This window comes from Serinus canaria, chromosome 4 (assembly GCF_022539315.1).
Source record: "Serinus canaria isolate serCan28SL12 chromosome 4, serCan2020, whole genome shotgun sequence".
Taxonomy (NCBI): Eukaryota; Metazoa; Chordata; class Aves; order Passeriformes; family Fringillidae; genus Serinus; species Serinus canaria.
In genome coordinates this window covers 15911659-15930670 of record NC_066317.1, presented here as the reverse complement: position 1 = coordinate 15930670, position 19012 = coordinate 15911659, and the positions used below count along the sequence as shown (strand labels likewise).

Below are 19012 nucleotides of genomic sequence, written 5' to 3'. Positions count from 1 at the left end.
TTTCCTAGAAAACCAGCATTTCAAAACACTGGGATATCCAGCTCTGGATTGGACAACCCCCTTTCCACCACAAGAAAATACTACATTGCCCAAAGATACTACCTATTACTAAAGAAGATTATTAAGGAAGAACACTCCAGCTGTTGAGAGGTACTGAGCAAAACACAACAAAACCCCAAGCACTCACCCAGAGTCATTAGTTAAAGTCTTAAACACTTGCTGCTTGTTTACCACACACCTCACTCACAGCAACTTTCCAGGAAAGTACTGGAAATAACATTCCATGCAGCAGAATACTTCAAAGCAGTTCACATTGCCTTCTGTAATGGGAAACAATGTTCTACTTTCAAGCAGAGCTTTAGGCAAACTAAAAATAAAATAGAAACTAGAAATAAGAACATTCCCCTTTACCCTTCCCTTGGTTTGCATGCCAGTTTCAAAACATGCCATAGCACAAAAGCTGAAACACAGAACTACACAGGTGCTACGACTACTAAATAAACACATTCTGAAGGTGTTCACTACAAATTCTGGCTTTGTGGATTCTAGGGCCTTAACATTTAATCAAGTGCTTCTAACCTTATGCTCCATACAAACTTTGGGGTGAGACTAAAAGTAGAAAACCTTAAAATAACTTCAAGTAATTTAAGTTTTTTGCTGTGTTTGGTAGGCCAATAGCAAGGCATTACGAATCTAAAGTTACATTGAATAAACATGTAGTTAACTTAGCTTGACTGATAAAAAACCAAAAACCAAACAAACCTGAAATGTGAGGAGTACTTATCACTAGGTCCAAAAAAATGTAGTTTTTTGTCTTCTATATATAGCTTGAAATAAAGGTCTTGCTTTCAAAACTCCAGACATCCCTTGAATGTGAGGCTACAGAAGAATTCAGAAGACACAGCAATATCCACCCAGAACAAGTGTGAAAACTACCACCATAGGCTGATATCGAGTTCCCCACAGACTTTTAGCAGGTGTTATCATATTGCACACCCTTAAGATCAGACTCTCTGCCAGCAATTTCAGCAAGAGTACATTTTAGAGCTGTATTTATGAACAAGACTTCATCACAACAGACTTGTAACCTACCAGTTTTACTGAGACTTCTACCTGGGAAGCACAATGATGATCCAAGTGCATCTCACCTATACTACCCTAGCACTGCCCAATTAGGTACAATACATGAAGTTCATTCTAACTGAAACAAACCCTCCCCACCCCACGACACTGATTTCAGTGAAGTACTTAATTTTTTTTAAAAATATGTTTAAATGGCACAGAAAATTTTGCCCTAAAAGCTTAATTCCTTATCTGTCTAATGCAATCACGATCCTTTTCAAAGTTAGAACACCATAGAGATGAAAAACAGAGAAAAATCTTAAGACAAAAAAGTGCCATGCTTTAAAGGTAGTGCTGTCAAGATTTGAACAGCAGTGAAAGCTGCTATGGCCACTACAGCTTTCTAAACTTATCTAGGTTGGCTTTCTTCATTTTTGACTCAAGTGGAGCATTAAAGCAAAAATACAGATAGCCCAAACAGTTACTTTGCAGCTAGAAGCACGTTTTCCTGCAAATCACTGCAATCTCAGCAGTTCTACCAGCTTTAAACATGACAACATTCCACAAGTACAGAATATATTCACTTGCAGAAGGGCTGAGCTGAAGATAAATAGCTCACCTGCAGGAAACCAGCACTGCATTCAAATTCCCTCCTTCAGAAAAGCCACTATGAACACCTCCTTCCCACTTCAGTCTCTAGATAAAGCACCTCTGTATCCCTTTTGGGAAAACGTACTTAAACAACTACGACTGTGCAATAGCTGACTGACCTTTGTGGAATGGAATTCCACATTAAGATTTTGAGTTGAGATCAATTCAACAGGAGAAATGGGGATTTCTGTGGAATCTTCATCCCTGCTCCAGTACCATGTGGGTCACTTCAAATGCAGACTGCTCAGACCTCTGAAGTCTCATGTGTTGTAACATAAGTTGAAGAGCTTCTGAAACACAAACTGGTAAGTTTCATTAGCTGTAGCCAAGAAAACCAACAGCTTTGGATAAGAACTTCAAAAACCCCCAAAAACTTACAGACAAGACTAGCCAGAAAGAAACATTTCAGCGACTAGGACTACACTGTATCTCTTACAACCTTGGTTTTCAATATGCTGAAAGTGACACGGCAAGATATTGACACTGTATCTTACTCTATCCCTGGAGAAGCTTTATTCCACACAACATGCCAAGGCCACTTGGGAAGAAGAGTTCTTTGGATGCACTCTCCATGCTGCTCAGTGGGAAGTCTATTCCAGTGCCCAATCACTCTCTGGGAGAGGAACCCTTTCCTAATACCTGACCTAAACAAGGCAGCAGGCCTTGGGAAAAGCCCCATATCTGTCCTCATAGAATACCCTTCCAAATTTGATTTTCACGCCAAACACACTCAACCACCCATTGGACAAGTCACCACTACACTGCCTGAGTTGATACAGATCCAGAATGTTCATTCTCGTTCTCAGAACTCCCAAGTGAAGAAACAACAGTATGCAAAGCCCTAACTATATTTTTTCTATGGAAAAAGTTGCTTAGCTTTTTTTTTTATGCAGCAAGATCTAGCTTTTTATTACATCTAAAACTAATTTGTATACACAAAATGAGCTTTTGCCAATTTTTTTTTGACAGCTTTTTTCAGTTCATAATTTTGAGGACTGGAGATTAACAGTGATTAACATATGACAGGACACTGGAGCTAACCTGCAGCCTGGCAGGTTCTCTGTGTGACTCAGCTGCCCTTGTTCATCACTGCACATTAAACAGCACCACACACCCACAGAGCTGGACACACCTGAACCAGAGGCTGTCACTCTGTAAATTCTCCCACAATCCAGCTCAGGACACACACCCAAACAGCTCTGTGTCAAACTGTGAAGTCCACTGAACCAGCAGCAGAAATAGAACTTGAAAATAACTATGGGATGTGTTTCTGCAAAATTCTATAGCATCTGCATTTATCAATGTCATTAAGAATTTTTGTTAAGAATCCAGGACATCCAGCTTGTCAAAACCTTTTATTCAACCTATTTCTTTTTGCTGACATAACACCAAAACTCACCTTCCTGTTCAACAAAGAATGAGTTCTTATTTTTCCCAGTCATTCCAGTAGCAATGGCAAAAATTCACAAGTAGCCTCCCTCGTGCCTATTTTCTGCTTCTCTCCTCTGGAAATCCACTTTTTTTTTTTTTTTTTTTTTTTTTTGTCCACAAGAAATGGGAGTGACAAACTTTGCCAATATCATTGGGTGCAAAACTGACTACAGCCTTGCTGGTCATTGCAGTGTAGCCTGTTCACACTACTGGCACCAAAACTAATCTCTGCAAATGGAAAAACACCCACTGGTCATTTAACAGTCCAGGCATTTTTCCAGCAAAGAGAAAACTTATTTTAAGAAAAGATCAGTGCATAACAGCACAAGGTTCATAGTTCCCAGAGATTCTTGACTGCTTGCTAGTGCAAAGGATTTAGAACACCTACCTATGCAAAGCTGAATCAAGCCACCCTTTAGAAAGTGAAGGTCACTTGTTTGCCTCAGTTGATTTCAAGGGGAAAACAAATAAATCTTAAAGAAACAAATCCTTTTACTGGGCCATTTCATAAGCAAAACAAACTAAAGAACAGGCTAGGTAATCTCCTTATTTGCTGTGTACTCTCATCCCTTTTTGACAAATACAAACAAGCACATCAACTATTCCAGGCAACTGAAATTCACAAAGAATGACACAAAAAAATAGGAAATGCAGTTTCTTAACTGACACCAGATATGCTTTCATTCATTTGTAAAAAAGCCTCCACAGAAGTGTATGTATAATCAAGATTCACCCTGCTCTGCTAGCATAGTGTCAAATGAAAGAGCACAACTGCACGTAGGTGATCTTGCTGTACTACATTTCTCCTAATTAACTGCCATTCTTCAATTTTGCTATTTTTTCCAATAATGGATAAATTAGTGTCATTCATTTTAGGTCTTCCCCATTTTCTTACTCTCTCTGACACTCTATGTTTTATCTTTAAAACTGAAAAGTTTGTTTTGTCATAAAACAAAGAATTACAAAATCACTCAGCACTGTGTTTTTTCAACAGAGAGGCTTTTGTTTAAGCTTACTGAGCTAGAGATGCTTTAACAAAATGCGTGTCATGAAACCAGAAAAAGATGAATCCATGAGGAAGCTATGATTAACAAGGGTAAGTGGAAAAATTAATCATCTAAGACTGTAAACTCACCATGTTTGCATATGTAATAGCAGAATGAAAGCAAATAGCTTTAACACAGTAACAAAATAGGTATGTGGAACACAGACAAAATAATTTCCATTCTTTTTCCCAATCTCCACATAAGAAATGTCATGGAGGCAGTTTGTCTGAATGCTTCCCAGAGGATCATGGCTCTAGGTTTATTAAACACCATACCAATGGCAAACCATAGCAAGGAAAAAAACTCAATCTCACTCCTTATCACATGCTGAATACATAACCAGTTTAAGTATCCAGTCTTTTTTCCAACAGTTACAAGGAATACTTAAGAAAATACCAGGTGTTCTTCTACCACAAATTAACCATCTATAGTCACAAAATAGTTCCCAAGGCAACCACAATTCCCTCAACCAACGCACACCATACCCTTCCTATTACTCTACATTCTGCTAAGTGACTGCTCGCTGCCTGAGACACCACACAAACAACTGTGTGCAGCAGATCAGAAGAATGGGCAAAGTACACAAATTAGCAACTCCTATGTGTTTAAACTGACACTTGTCAAGTGATATATACATGAGAATTTTATATTACACAGTTGAGGTTTTTGGGTTTGTTCCATTTCTTTTCCATGGGAAGATTGCTAAAGTCCATGTTTTCACCGCCATGTTTCTAATAGAGGTGCTAGCTGATTTACTTTTAAGACTGGACAAAGAAAAAAAAACTGGCAAACCAGCTTGTCCACATCCCAGTTATGAAGAGATCCTTCTTCTCTCTGCAACTTTTGAGTAATTTATGCTTCCATTATAATTTTAAAAGGAAAAGCAAAAGCTAAAAAATCTTATATGTCAACAACCTGATAATTATACGCTAATAAAACAAGCACCTGCTACAACTTCCTAGGATTTAGTGTGAGCAGTATCCTAGCAATACCTTTATTGCATGGTTATTTCAAACAGCAGCATTTGCAACTCTATGTGTACACGAGCAGCAGCATTACTTTCCCTTATTTCAATTCCCTGTGTGTGTACTAAGCCAGCACTACTGCTAAAGGTCTCCTGTCCACCTTTGGCATCTGCCTGTTTGTTTCCATCCATTTTCCCTCCTTGTGCTAGCAAACATCTGTATAACTGCAAGGGCAGCCCAGATGAAAGAGCCAGGCAGGAGCAAAGCCATCCAAACCTACTGTAGGTTGTCACAAACCCATTTTCTCCATGCGACTGACACTGGTGTCCAAACCAGGAAGAAAACTAATCCACAAAGTAGTAAACAAATTCTGGTGAGTCAGTGTGCTGAGACAGCTCTGTTCAAAGTCTATGAGCACCAGAGCAGCACCAAGGGATCACACCTGAAAGGCTCTTCACAGAAACAATAGTTTCACCCAAGGAAGACAGACTTCTTGAGTCTGTAACAGAAACTGCTGTTGCTCTAAAGGAATAAAAACCCCAAAGCAGTCAGTCCCTAAAGATGGAGATTCAGTACATACCTAGAACTCACACAACAGATCTAAGCAGAGCCTGACACTAAGGGCATACCACTCATGTGGGCAGCAATATGTCCACAGAAGAATGCTTCTGAAGGGGAGTGATGCCCAAATTAAGGAGCTACCAATCTACATCCAGATCTGGAACACGGCAATCTCTCACTTCATGTAGCTTTGTGCCCCATGACTAATCAAGGGGTTATTCTGTGCAAGAATCTTGCACAGAAGTCTCCCTCTTCTTGTGCAAGAACATTCTTTTCCAGACTTCTAATGTTGTCAGGTGAGCAAGCCTAGTCACAGGCTGTACTGAAAGCCACATGCTGCTTATCAGCTTTCTGAGCAAGTGAGGAAACCAAGCTATTCAAATATAAGGCCTGGCAAAATACAAACCTTTGAAACAAGAATTCAAGAAATATTTCTCACATCTCTTTGGAAGCTCCTGAAACTAAGAATAATAACAAAAAGCCTGAAGAATCCTGAGTTTATGTCCTAGGTACTTGCTATGAAGGGGCCCACCACACCCTTGCACTGCTGTAGTGCACAGCCTCTGTAGGACTTTAGGATGTGTTCTCACAGCATGTGAGTGCTACTTCTATAGCATGTATAGAGAACAAAAGCACAATCACACCGAGTGACAGATAAGGAACCACAGTTTGTTGCTGAAGCAGAAACCAAAACACAACCCCCCCAATCTACCTTAGTTACCCCTGAAAACATTTTTCAAACAAGTGTAAGGTAAAATAACCTAAGGGGCTCTGACAGTTTTTCCAAACCTAAAATAAAAGATATTGCAGTGTATGAGATAACAACATCTCTAAGGGTGAATTCTGACAGTACTCTTCATCATCACCCTTCTTATGCACCTGTGGTTAGCAGCTACTCCACCTGAAAGCATTTAAAACTTCTCAAGAATTCTGACAGAACTGTTCAGAGCATTCAGTTACAAGTGGACATCAAAGTATAAGCAAACTAAACATCAGCAGATAGTTCTTGATATGTAAACTGAACAAGCAGCCTTGCATAACAAACTGCTGAAGCTTACCCCATCATAACGAGCTTGAAGTACTTTTTATCCCATTAGGGAGGCTTGGCTTTGTTTTCACTCTCCAAGCCAGCCTATAAGATTGTTTGGCCTACAGAGCAATACAACCACACATCTCTCTCTTGGTTGGTGCAACTCAGTACAAGGCAGGTAACTAACATGTAACTCAGTGACAGATATGTAAACTGGATATCTTGACAAATAATAATTTAAAACAAAAAAATAAAAAAAAGACAAGTCTAATGCATTTTATTTTACAAAAGATTCCACTGACAGAAAAAAATCTATTCAGCTGATAACCCACTATTCTTCTTGCCTGCAATAAGCCAAAAGCTATTGTGAAGAAGATAACCACATACTCAATGATTCAGTAACCTGTTATTATCAGTTTCACGTAAACATTGCAAAGAACACTTCAAATTATTTCTCTATATTCAGTATTTCCTACAGTAACTGTAATAAATGTCAAGAAACTGTTTAGAAGGATGAAACTAATGAAAGGTGATTTAAATATCTGTCCTTTCCTCACCTGACATCTTAAGTCTGAGAGCTTTCCTCCTGATTACAGTATATTCCAGTGGGCAGTTTCATGTGCTCTCAATGCCACAGGGCTTTCCAGAACCCAAATCCTCAATATCAAGCATTACATAATTAGTACATGACGTGCTTCAAAGTTAAGGCCACAAATAATTAAAAACATTCTGAATACTGATATACCGCATAACAAGCAAGATGGTGACAAGAAAAGCTGGGACTACCCCAAAAGATGGTCTGGCTACATTCACAGAATTGTTAAGTTGGAAAGGCACCCCTGGAAATTATGCAGTCCTACCTCCCTGACAAGACAAGGCCACTTGGAGCAGCTGACACAGGACCATGGTCAGGTGGGTTTCAAATGTCTCCAGAGAGGGAGATTCCACAACCTCCCAGGGCAGCCTGCTCCAGTGCTCTGCCATCCTCAACATAAAGCTCTTCCTCATGCTGAGGCGAAACTTTTTATAATTTTTGCTTATGACCATTTATCCATATCCTGTTGCTCAGCACCACCAAAAACTCCGCCACCATCCTCTTGGCACCCACTTCTGAGATATTTATATGCATTAATGACATTAGTCTTCTATTCTCTAGACTAAACAAGCCCAGCTCCCCAAACCCTCTTCATAGTAGAGATGCTCCAGACTCCTCATCATCTTCGTGGCCTCCACTGGATCCTCTCCAGGAGCTCCTTATTTTTCTCGCACTGCGGAGGCCAGAAGGGGACACATTCCCTTGGAGCTGGGGGCTGTCCACGGCCGGCAGCGCACGCTCAGGCCACAGGTGCGCCCGGGCACGGGGTGAGCTGAGCAAGCACCGCACCCGCTCCGCGGGGCACAGCCGGAGCGAGCATCCCGCTGACACCGCCGCGGCGTCCTCGCCCACCCGCGGCCGTGCCCGGGGCGGCCCCGCCGGCTACCCGGGAGCGACCTGCTCCTCTCGAACGGCGCATGCCACCGAGTAGCCCGTGCCCCGGAGCCGCCTGACTCGCTGTCCCCGGGCCGGGGCAGCCGGGCCCCGCCAGCCCCGGGCCCGGCGCGCCGAGCCCCGGCGGCCGCCGGCCCCGCGCGGTGCGGCCAGCGCGGCCGCTCCCCCCGCGCTCCCGGGCCGGGTCTCACCTCGCGGGGGCGGCCCGGGCCCATCAGCGCCGCCGGCCGCCGCCGTATTTCGAAAGATCCGCCATTTTCAGCCCGTCACCGCCGCTCCCGCCCCCGCCGCACCTGCCCCCGCCGCCCCGCCCCGGCGCCGCCCCCGAGCCGCGAACCCCAACCCCTTCCGCACCGGCGGCTCCCGCGCAGACCCCGCTCCGAGGGGGAGCCCCGCCGCACCCCGGGGCCGCCGTGACCCCGCCGCTCCACCGCGGCTCCAGGCGCAGCTGACCCCGGCGAGCGGCGGGGAGGGGACGCGCCGGGCGGGCACCCCCGCGGCGCCCGGGACCCACTGTCCGCGCTATCCTGGGGAAGCCAGCGAGGCCACCCGGGAGCCCGGCCCGCCGCGGGGAGACCGCCCAGCCAGGCTAGGCCTGTTCTTTCCCGGCGGGAGGCGGCTGTCAGCCGTGCCCGCGCCCCCTTCCCTGTCCTCCCGCCGCCGCTTTCCCGCCCCTCGCACTCACCGGGCGGGCGGGCGCTCCTCTTCTTCCTCCGCTGGCGATATCTCTCGCCGGTGTCGGCGCCCCCCGGTGCCGCTCCCGGCGGCCGCGGCGGCGGCGGCCGCGCCCGCGCCGATCCCGCCGCCGCGTTTGTTCAAAATCACGCGCCCCGCGCCATTCCCCCGCCGCATCCCATAATACCGCGCCGCCCTGGCAACCGCCGGCGCAGCGCCCCACGCTTCCGGGACCGCCCCGCCGCGCCGTCCGCTTCCGGGGCCGCGCGCGGGCACCACCCGTGGAGGAGGAGGAGGCGGCGGCGGTCCGGCCGTATCCACTCGCGGTGTAATTCCCGTGGGATAACCCCGTGGGATATTTCTTCCCCCCCCCCCGACCCCCGGCCGAACCGCGCGCGGGGCCGGCCCGCCCCGCCGCCCCCCCCCCCCCGCCCGCGGCCTGCGCGCGCTCCCCGTCACGTGACACGCACCCTCCTCCTCCCGCCGGCGCGCGCGGCTTCATGGTGGGAGGAGGCGGCTTCCAAGATGGCGGCGGGCGCGGTGAGGCAGGACCTGGCGCAGCTGATGAACTCCAGCGGCTCCCACAAGGACCTGGCGGGAAAGTGAGTTGCCGGGCGCCGCCGCCTCCCCGCGTCGGGGCGAGGGGTGCGAGCTGCCCGCGGGGTGAGGGGGCGCCGTGCGCTGCGAGGGTGGGTCGTGCCCAGCGGCACCGTTTCTTCAAATAAAAAGGAGATAGAAAGGTTTTGCTTCACGGTTGTGTAGTTTTTTCATTCACGGGCATGTCCGCTCAGCCCCCTCAGGGCTCGGCTGCTGCCCCGGGTGTGCCACAGCGACAGGCCGGGGAGCTTGTTTTCCTCTGCTGCCGTGGATGTATCAGCGACTCTCCTGTTATTATTAAGAATTATTGCCATTTTATTATTGCCATTGTCATTAGGTGTGATGGGCGGCAGCCCTTAGGGGTTGAGCTTCTCGTGGCGCGATGTGTCACAGAGGTTTTCACCCCGAGGGTCCCGTCAGATGCGGCTCCGTCACCTGGAATCCTTTGGCTCCCTGTCCAGTCGCTTCTGTTCTAGCGAGGCTGTGTCACTTTTAGGATTTTCGTGTAAAACCCTGGAAACTTTCCCCTCAAAATGTGGCTTCCACGCGGGTGTAGTACTTCATCGGTGTCACACACACTGAGTAAAATTTCATTAGCTTACTGAAACAGTAAAAGAGAACTTGCTATTTTTTGCAGGAATAAATATTTGAAAACACATGGAGTACACCTGTTGGCGTTAAGTAACATAATATTTATCACAACACTGTTTCTCACTCACATTGAATGTGCGTTTTGAATGTTTGACTACCTTGATTAATCTGAATCTATGAGCAATGCATTTTTCATGACTTTTCCTAGGCGCTATCCTGGGCATTTGATTTTTTAAAAATTATTTTATTATTATTTTAAACTTCCAAAATTGCACATATGTTCTTAGGTAACAAAATTATTGAGCTCTGTTATCTGAGACTCTAGTCCTGGGATTTAAGAAGAGCCAGGTACCAATTCCAGGTGAATGTTTATGACACTTGGGAACAAATTGGAGAATTGACACCTCAAGTTATAGAAAATATGAGCAAAAAATAGGGCTCTGACATAGAGAGTATGCAGACAGGCAGAAGTTCTTAGTGAAAAAATGTGTGATTCTTAACTTTTTAAAATTATATTTATGGACAGGTACCGTCAAATATTGGAAAAAGCCATTCAGCTGTCGGGTGTGGAGCAGCTTGAAGCTCTCAAAGCTTTTGTAGAAGCAAGTAAGTGCATAAGTGGTGTAAGTGGTTGTACAGTGAGTGAAGGCCAGAGGTCTGTGGGGTTGTGTATTTGTAGGCTTTACATGAGACTGTGTAAATGCAAAATAAATTTTTGTCCTGTTGGAGCTCAGACACAACAGGAAGAGGAGCCCTCATCAGCACATTGAGAAGTGAAGAGGGAATGGATTTGTAAGCTTTGTGGTTATTACAGCTTTCCAGCCTGTCAGCAGTGGAAGGTGAAAACAAAGCTGTCTCTGTTGAGGGCTGAAGTTGGTATTGGATGCCAAGTGATATTTAAACTGACAGCCTCCTTCTTCACCCATTTGTAAAATTGTCAAGAAATTGTTAAGGGTTTTTTTGTGTTGTACTGGGTGTTTGGAACATCTCCATAAATTATATCTCCTATAATGTTTTTAAAGTTGAGAATAAGTGACATTAGAGAGATTTAGCCCAAACAGGTACTTTGTCCAAGATCTTTCAGCAACTGAGAATTATAAATCAAGGTAAACCAGTGAATTATCTGACATGGGTGAGGACTCTGGTGACCTCTAGTGTAAACAGTTTTTGAAAGAATAGAAAAACCCACCTTTATAAAAAAAGAAAAAAATCCTCTTCATTTGAATAGTTTTTAAAATTTAAATATTCAAATTTAATGTAAAAGCAAATTATCACCTGTAGTGAAGGCACTGAAAAATACTGCATCCATTCTGTGTTTTTCTTCTGTGCGCCTCTGAACCAGTGGTGAATGAGAATGTCAGTCTGGTGATCTCACGGCAGCTGCTGACAGATTTCTGTACACATCTTCCAAGTCTCCCTGACAGCACAGCCAAAGAAATTTACCACTTCACCTTGGAAAAGATACAGCCCAGAGTTATTTCATTTGAAGAACAGGTGAGAGATCAATGGTGAGACAGATTTTGGCTTCTGGGTTTGGCTTTAGTTTTTCCCCTCCTTGCCTGCTGACTATTTCAAACCTTTCAAAAAGCTGCACAAAACAGATATTTCTACTTAGAGTTTTCCATGTACAGTTTTTCAGACCTGTACATGGAAAACCTGAGCTAAATGCAGAGAGCACTTAGGACTGTGCAATGATTACAGACTGTCTCTTCATCGTGATGATGGACATGTAATTCCTCTGCTTGCAGTAATTGGCTTGTTGCAGTGAAACAGTCCTTGAGCTGCTGCAGGAGTCTGGAGACACAGGCTGCTAGTCACTGTATTGCCTTTTAGCCAAGTAGCAAAACAGACAGGTGGTATGAAGAGCATGCACCTTGAAAAATAACTTTTGTTTCAAAATAAATAAATTTTCTCTGTGTGTTTATTTTAGCTATAATCATTTTACCAGAGAAAAACTTCTTGAAATCTTACTCTGCTTAACTACTGAATATGCTGCTCTGCTTTTTCAGTTCAATTCTGTGTTTTGTTGTACAGATGCACAGTATCATCTGAGAGTTCTTAGAGAAGCTGTTTATATAAAAAGCCCTTAGGATCTAGTATAGGAGTGGAAATTCAATGCAGTTTCTGCCATGATTTTTATTTGCTTCTCTTTATCTGTTTTTAAACAGCTTTTACTCTGAGCTAAACAGGCTTGCCTGTATGTCATCATGATTGTGCATAAATTAAACCAAATACATCAGATGATTTATTTTCTTTTCCCCACACTTCCAGTTAAAAATCCAGGTTGTAAGCACTTATACTTTACAGCTGCTCTCTAAAGCAGAAGATTCTCATTAGGATCTAATCACAGATCACCTCATTCCTACCTCACAGGCATGATGTGAGATGTAACTGCAAGAAATGGCTTGTGACTCTTAGTGCTCTAGTTCTTGAAAGATTTGTTTCATCTTTTTAAAAGCTTTATAAGTGATGGTTACTTTTGCTGTTGATTTTATTGTCTTTCAGGTGGCTTCAATAAGGCAACACCTTGCATCAATCTATGAGAAAGAAGAAGACTGGAGAAATGCAGCACAAGTGTTGGTGGGGATCCCTTTGGAAACAGGGCAAAAGTATGTTACACCCAGTTCTGTGGTGTTAGCTGTACCTGCTCTCTCTGTATTGAACTAGACCAGCACGTGAGAATTTTGGGGTTTGCTGCACCAGAAACTACCCACTATTAATTAGTCTTGTTGATAAGCAACTATTTTAAATAGTATTTTGCAGAAATGTTTCTAAGGTTATTGAAAGGTGCTTGGAAGGTGGCAGTTTTTCAATGTGTCCACCTTCTCAGTTCAAAATTAAGACATAGTTTGTAACTGGATTTGGATATTAACAAATGCAGTTGGGGATTCTTTTGTGTGCTTGTGAGGTGGGGTTTGTTTTAGTTTGGTTTGTTTGGGTTTTTTAGGTGTAGAACCCTTGCAGTTAGTTTTCTCTGGCAGTCCTTTCCCCTTTCTCATTGTGCACATAGCAGGAATTGCTGTAGGTTTTGGCTATTTGGCACCTATTTGTTGCACTGCAAGGTTGATTGTTAACTCAAGTGGCTCACCGCTGGTGGCAAACTTCCAGTCCACAAAAACCAGATTATGAGAGTGTACATTTGTGTCTTGGTGGGCAGCATTATTTCAGCTGGTGTTTGCAGGAGCCAGTTCTGTATTGGCATTTATCTCAAATTTCCTTACTCTGTACAGAAAGCACTAATTTGGTAGTAAGGAAGAAGAAAGCAGGGTAAAGCAAATGATGCCGAGTGCTTAAGAATCATAACAAATGGTAAAGCAGCTAAGAGCAGAGGTAGTTGTGGAGCAACTCTGAGCACTTGCTTTTTTCTTTCCTCTGCAGGCAGTACAATGTAGATTATAAACTTGAGACCTACCTGAAAATTGCCAGGCTGTATCTGGAGGATGATGACCCAGTTCAAGCAGAAGCTTACATCAACCGAGCTTCCCTGCTTCAGAATGAATCAACTAATGAACAGCTGCAAATCCATTATAAGGTTGTCTAACCTGCTTTATTGCTTTCTCTTTCTAAAGGGAGACAATTCCACATTAAGATGTTTTAATGCAGTGCCATTAAAACTTTCATCATGAGAAAAGAGACAAAGGGAAAAAAGCTACGTGGTTTTGGGAGCTTGAGAAACACATCTCAGCAGTTATTAAAAAAATTGCTCCTTACCATTTGGAGTCTGTAATGGTTCCTTAAATGCCAGCATTACTGATAGAAAATAAAAGTAGGCTAAAAAGCATCTGAAATATCTTTGAAAATATTACCTCCACCTTTGTCTGTAAATCTAAGCAAGGGAAAATATTGCATCTAATATTAGAGACAGTAGTAGTCCTCCCACTCCTCAGTAATTAATAAGTCCCATACATAAAAGTAGCTTAAAGCCTTAAGTAGTAAATTAACACCTGACATTCCTGCTTTTTTGTGGGTTTACTGTGTACATAGTTCATATACAAGTTTCCCAAACCATTTTAGTAAGTGAGGAGCAATGATGACTACAGTGTAACAAGTAACAAGTGTAACGAGTGGTCAAGTGTGGTGGTGTTTAAAATTCTGTGACACAAAGCGGATGTGCCACAAGCAATAACTCAGCATCTGGTGGTTTTTGTTTGTTGGATTTCCCTTTCCTTTTTTCCTCATCCCGTATTACGTTTTGAAGTGTGCGCTCAGTTGAAAGTGTAAATATTTTCTGTGAATCTAGGAAAAGCACAAAGGAAGGAGGAAATACCAGGTGTTCCCGTGCTGAAAGGGAAAGGCAAATACTTGAAACATAAATTGCTGTCTAAGTGGTAGCTGTCAGTGCCAGTAGTGAAGGGGAAACTCACACAAGTACAGTATCAGCTGTACAATATTTCAATTACTTAGGCTCAATACTTGGCTTTTTGACATTTGCAGTGATTAACATGTGAGCAGTGGTGGGAAATGTCCTTTCAATTGATTTCCCTGATACTTCAGCAAGGACTTGTCAAGTCAAGCTAATTCTTTGAAGGCACAAATTTCCTTAGGAAGCAGAAGAGCAGTATTTATGGAAGTTGCCACTTGACAGTGTGCAGTTTTTACATGCCTGTGTTATGCAGCCACCTCTGCTGCTTTGCTTTTCCTGACCTGTGCTTCCTCTCTAGGTTTGCTATGCTCGAGTGCTCGACTACAGGAGGAAGTTCATCGAGGCTGCCCAGAGGTACAACGAGCTGTCCTACAAGAGCATAGTCCATGAGACTGAGCGGCTGGAGGCACTGAAACACGCACTGCATTGTACTATTTTGGCATCAGCAGGTAAAATACACCTTACCTTTTTGTGTAAAAGGGATTTTCCCTAGAGCAAGTCAGCTTGCGTATTACTTGTATTACTGAGATTGGTGGGAAATCCAAAGTTGTGATCACAATGTTGGAATTATGTATTGGCAGACTGTTAGCTCAGAGTTGGATTAGTTCAGTGTCTTTGCCTTGGAACTGAACACAAGCAAATTCCTTCTCCAGTAGAGCTTTGTTGTCTGTTATGTGCATGCTTTGGGGAAAAAAGGTGACTTCTGCTGTTTATCTTTAAGTACTCAGTGTTTTTGTGGTCAGCTATGAGAATTCCTCTTGACTTTCCTAGGACAACAGCGTTCCCGCATGCTCGCTACTCTCTTCAAGGATGAGAGATGCCAGCAGCTTGCAGCCTATGGGATCTTGGAGAAAATGTATCTGGACAGAATTATCCGTGGAAATCAACTGCAAGAGTTTGCAGCCATGCTAATGCCTCACCAGAAAGCAACTACAGCTGATGGTACACACTTGTCTAAAACCTTGTAATGCTAGGTGTTCATCCATGGGAGTTAGACTTCCCCAGTCAGTCAAGAAGGGTCATGGAAAAGAATTTATTACTGCTTATATCATAATTTAAGAAATATTTTTCAGCATGTATGGTTAGATAGTAAAGCTTAGATATAGTTCATCTTTCTGATTTGCCATTAAGGTTTTGAAATACTAGTCTGGAAGATAACTTAGCATATTTTGTTTCCCTGTCCATGTACAGTCCTTTTCACTGACAACTTCCCAGTGTTTCTAATATAGTCTCTGTCCTCCTGAGCTTCTCAGGCACAGTTGAGAGTAGGGTGCCTAGAAACTCATGACATGCATGCAGGCCATAAATGGTCTGTACTGATGATACATTTATTGGAACTGCTTCCTGACTTGACAGAAAGGTAACATAGTGAGGGGATGGTTTGGACCTCACACACATCTCTACTGACGTGACACTAAGTCCTGAACATCTGAACAGTCAGAAAAAATGTCAAGTAATGACTTAACTGGTATCCTAAACACACTGATTTCAGTTTTCTAGACTAGAAGAATATAAAAGTGGAAAAATACATAAGCATGAAGTACCTCTGAATCAGGAAAATTTTCCTAGTGAAAAATAATTGTTGATTAAGGAAAAATAAGTAACCATGTACTTGCATAAGTGAAAATTGGGTTAAAAGTACTTGCTAACAATATGCTGCATTCCATCCTTTGGTGACTTTGTTGTTTATTTATAACCTGTACTGTTTGTCCTTAAAGAATGCAGGTTAGCTGGTGTTTAATAATGTGTTTATCTTCAGCTAGAGGTTAAGGGGCAAATGAGTTTTATTGTTGAAAACTGTTCAGTCAAGGGGAGAGACATCAGATAAGGATTTATCACAAGCAGAGTAAGAGAGAGGTTAATTGTAGCCCTAAGAGCCATAATGAACAATAAGAAAACCCCCAATGGTCTTTCCATTTGTCAGGCTAGGATCACAGGAGGTCAAACCCCCTCAATTGAGACAGTAATTCTTGTAGCAAGGGCTCCACTTGTTTACTCTAGAAATTAAATAAAGGGTTTATCTGCTTTAAAATCAGCCATGTGCCATCCATTTGTTTCTGTCTGCTGTCTCTGCACAGCTTAACAGGGATGCAAGGCAGATGCATCTGGCCCTTCTGCACATGTAACACTTCAGAAAAAAAAAAGAGAAGCGCTTTTTCATTTGCTCTACTGTATAAACCAGTCTTTCAATCTTACAGTAATGTTTTGGGTTTTTGTTTTTCCCTCATCTAACCCTAAAGGTTCCAGTATTCTGGACAGAGCTGTTATTGAACATAACTTACTATCTGCAAGCAAACTTTACAACAACATTACCTTTGAAGAGCTTGGAGCATTACTAGAGATCCCTGCAGCCAAGGTATCCATTTCCTACCTTTTTTTTTTTTTTTTTAAACAAGGATCATGAATGGCATGAGAAAATATCTGTGATAAATATTAGGAAAACTAGTTAAATATTAGGGAATAATTAAACATTCCATGTTACAAGGAAGGTTAAGTATCTAGCGCATCTTATGAGAATGGGAGTAGCACAATGTGGAATGAACAACAGTGGAGTTAGATGCCACTGATAGTTTTTCTAATCATTTAATGAGTGCTGTCTGTATGTTCCTTCCCCCCTGTGTGTGGACCTGGTTGAAAACCCATAAGACTGTTAAGTGTGAATAATTTCTAACTCCTCTGAGAATGGACTAAGTTTCTGACATCTTTCCTTGCTGTTCTAGGCAGAGAAGATCGCTTCTCAGATGATAACTGAGGGTCGCATGAACGGATTTATTGATCAGATTGATGGAATTGTTCACTTTGAGAGTAAGTGCAACCGCAGTATAATTTATTTTTTAGCACCTTTCAGAGTGAGATTTTTGAGGTGGTCCCTGCCAGGTATAAGGAAATTAAGTCTATTAATAATCCCTTTTTTCTGAAGTGAGCTTGCTTGTCCGGCTGTAGCCAGGAGGTGGCAGAGTTGGCCATAAAGGACAACCTTGACACTCTCCCTGCAGAGGGCTTTGCCTCCTCTTACCTGCAGGAAAGAGTGAATTTATTCCATCAGTCTCCTTCTGGGAACAGGTTTACCAGGAAGTTCTCTGTTCCACTCTGCTTCAATGCAGGAGTTAGGCTTGTAAAAGGCAGCCAAAATAATTGCAGCTTTTAAGTACAGAAGTGATCTTGGTGTCACTGCAGGGAAGGCTTCCTCTGTGAGCTAGGTGAGGGCAGTGGCAAAAGGAAAGGTTGCAGTTGACAAGGCAAGGGGATTGCTAAGACTTACTTTGTTCAGTATTGGTTGGTTTTTCTTTTCTTTTCAGCCCGTGAAGCTTTGCCAACTTGGGACAAGCAGATTCAGTCCCTGTGTTTCCAGGTGAACAACCTGCTGGAGAAGATCAGTCAGACAGCCCCGGAGTGGACAGCACAAGCCATGGAGGCCCAGATGGCTCAGTGACCGGGCCCCGCTGTGCCAGCGGTGGTGTCACTGCCTGCTGTGCTGGCAGGGGGAGCTGGGCAGGACTGGGAAACAAACACAACACCGTCTTCACTTCCCCATCTTCTGCTTTCACTATGGCTTAGGACACAACTAGCTGATCCCATGTGTGCTGTGACAGGCTCCCAGTTCTCTGAGCTTAGATTGATGCTCTTGCTGCCTCTGCGTTGCACTCTGCTCTGTGGTTTTCATGTTAAAGAAGCTGTAATGTCTGCAGCAAGCTTTTGGTTTGGTTTATTTAATTTTTTTTCCCCACTGTATTGCTATAGCTTTGTAGCCCATTCCTTCTTATGGTGCATGTTCTGCTGTGAAAATAGAAGCACCATGTTTCTTTTAGTTGTAATTATTCTAATAAAGGCTGACATAAGCCACTTGGTTTAAATGTTGTAAGGATCTGTGGGTTTGGGTTTTTTGGTTTTGTTTTCATATTTTTCTTAAACAGTAACTTGAAATACAGATTTTTGTAATTGCATTTTCAGCTCCTGAAAATGTTAAATGAAAGTCCTTTTTTTTTTCTTTCTTTGCTTATGAAATGCAAGGTAAGGGTGTCATGTGATAAGCAGGACTAACTTGAAATGCTTGTGCACAGCAATGAAGTCCCTTCTGATGTTCATCAGTCTGGAGTTGGGCACTCTTTACCCATCCTTGTGCTTTGCCAGATACACACATTTAAAAAACATGACAAAAATTTGGGTCTTCAGAGGCTTCTACATTTGGTTATCTCCAGTCTGTTGGAAACTCCATCCACTCTATCCACTCAGTTGCATATACTCCATACCTTGGATCCATCATATTTTTCAGTTCTTTAATGGCTTAGAGAAACAAAACTAAGTTGGTTGACAAGGCAAACATCCCCGAAGAAAGGAATTAATAAGTTTCAGGATGTCAAGCACAGCAGAAACTAATTGCTATTAAATCAAAATCTTTAAACAGGAATGAGCAGCATGCACACTTGCTGTACTTACATTTGTCATTATTTGTAAAGAAGTGCCTCATTTCGAGGTGTGTTGACACTACTACTCAGTAATAAACTGTCTGGTGAGTATAGACCCAATTATGATCTTTGCTGTGTAAGTGCT

The 19012-nt window shown here is 43.1% G+C and overlaps 2 protein-coding genes across 11 annotated transcripts in view; one reads left to right on the top strand and one right to left on the bottom strand.

Annotated features, from left to right (window-relative positions):
• Nucleotides 1–9316, bottom strand: part of LIN54 (lin-54 DREAM MuvB core complex component) — a 40334-nt gene extending 31018 nt beyond the window's left edge. Inside the window, exons 1-2 of one of the 10 annotated variants that reach the window (XM_050974250.1) lie at nt 8921–9316; nt 1833–2015 (exon numbers count right to left, since the gene is read on the bottom strand). Coding sequence is in view for 3 of the 10 variants with exons in the window: in XM_050974254.1 (XP_050830211.1) it covers nt 188–197 (10 nt within the window). In the remaining 7 variants the exon portion in view is untranslated. Of the gene's footprint in view, nt 1–187; nt 321–762; nt 942–1832; nt 2016–8426; nt 8535–8920 lie in introns of those variants that run through there. The other 9 variants (XM_050974251.1, XM_030238855.2, XM_050974254.1 and 6 more) reach the window with 9 other exon arrangements.
• A 28-nt stretch (nt 9317–9344) lies between these two features.
• On the top strand, nt 9345–18304 carry COPS4 (COP9 signalosome subunit 4). Its single transcript, XM_050974255.1, has 10 exons — nt 9345–9512; nt 10625–10704; nt 11441–11592; nt 12604–12707; nt 13477–13630; nt 14760–14910; nt 15233–15403; nt 16702–16817; nt 17182–17266; nt 17761–18304. Exons 1-10 carry the CDS (start codon nt 9436–9438, stop codon nt 17892–17894), a joined length of 1224 nt encoding a protein of 407 aa, XP_050830212.1. The 5' UTR covers nt 9345–9435; the 3' UTR covers nt 17895–18304.
• Nucleotides 18305–19012: the final 708 nt, after the last annotated feature.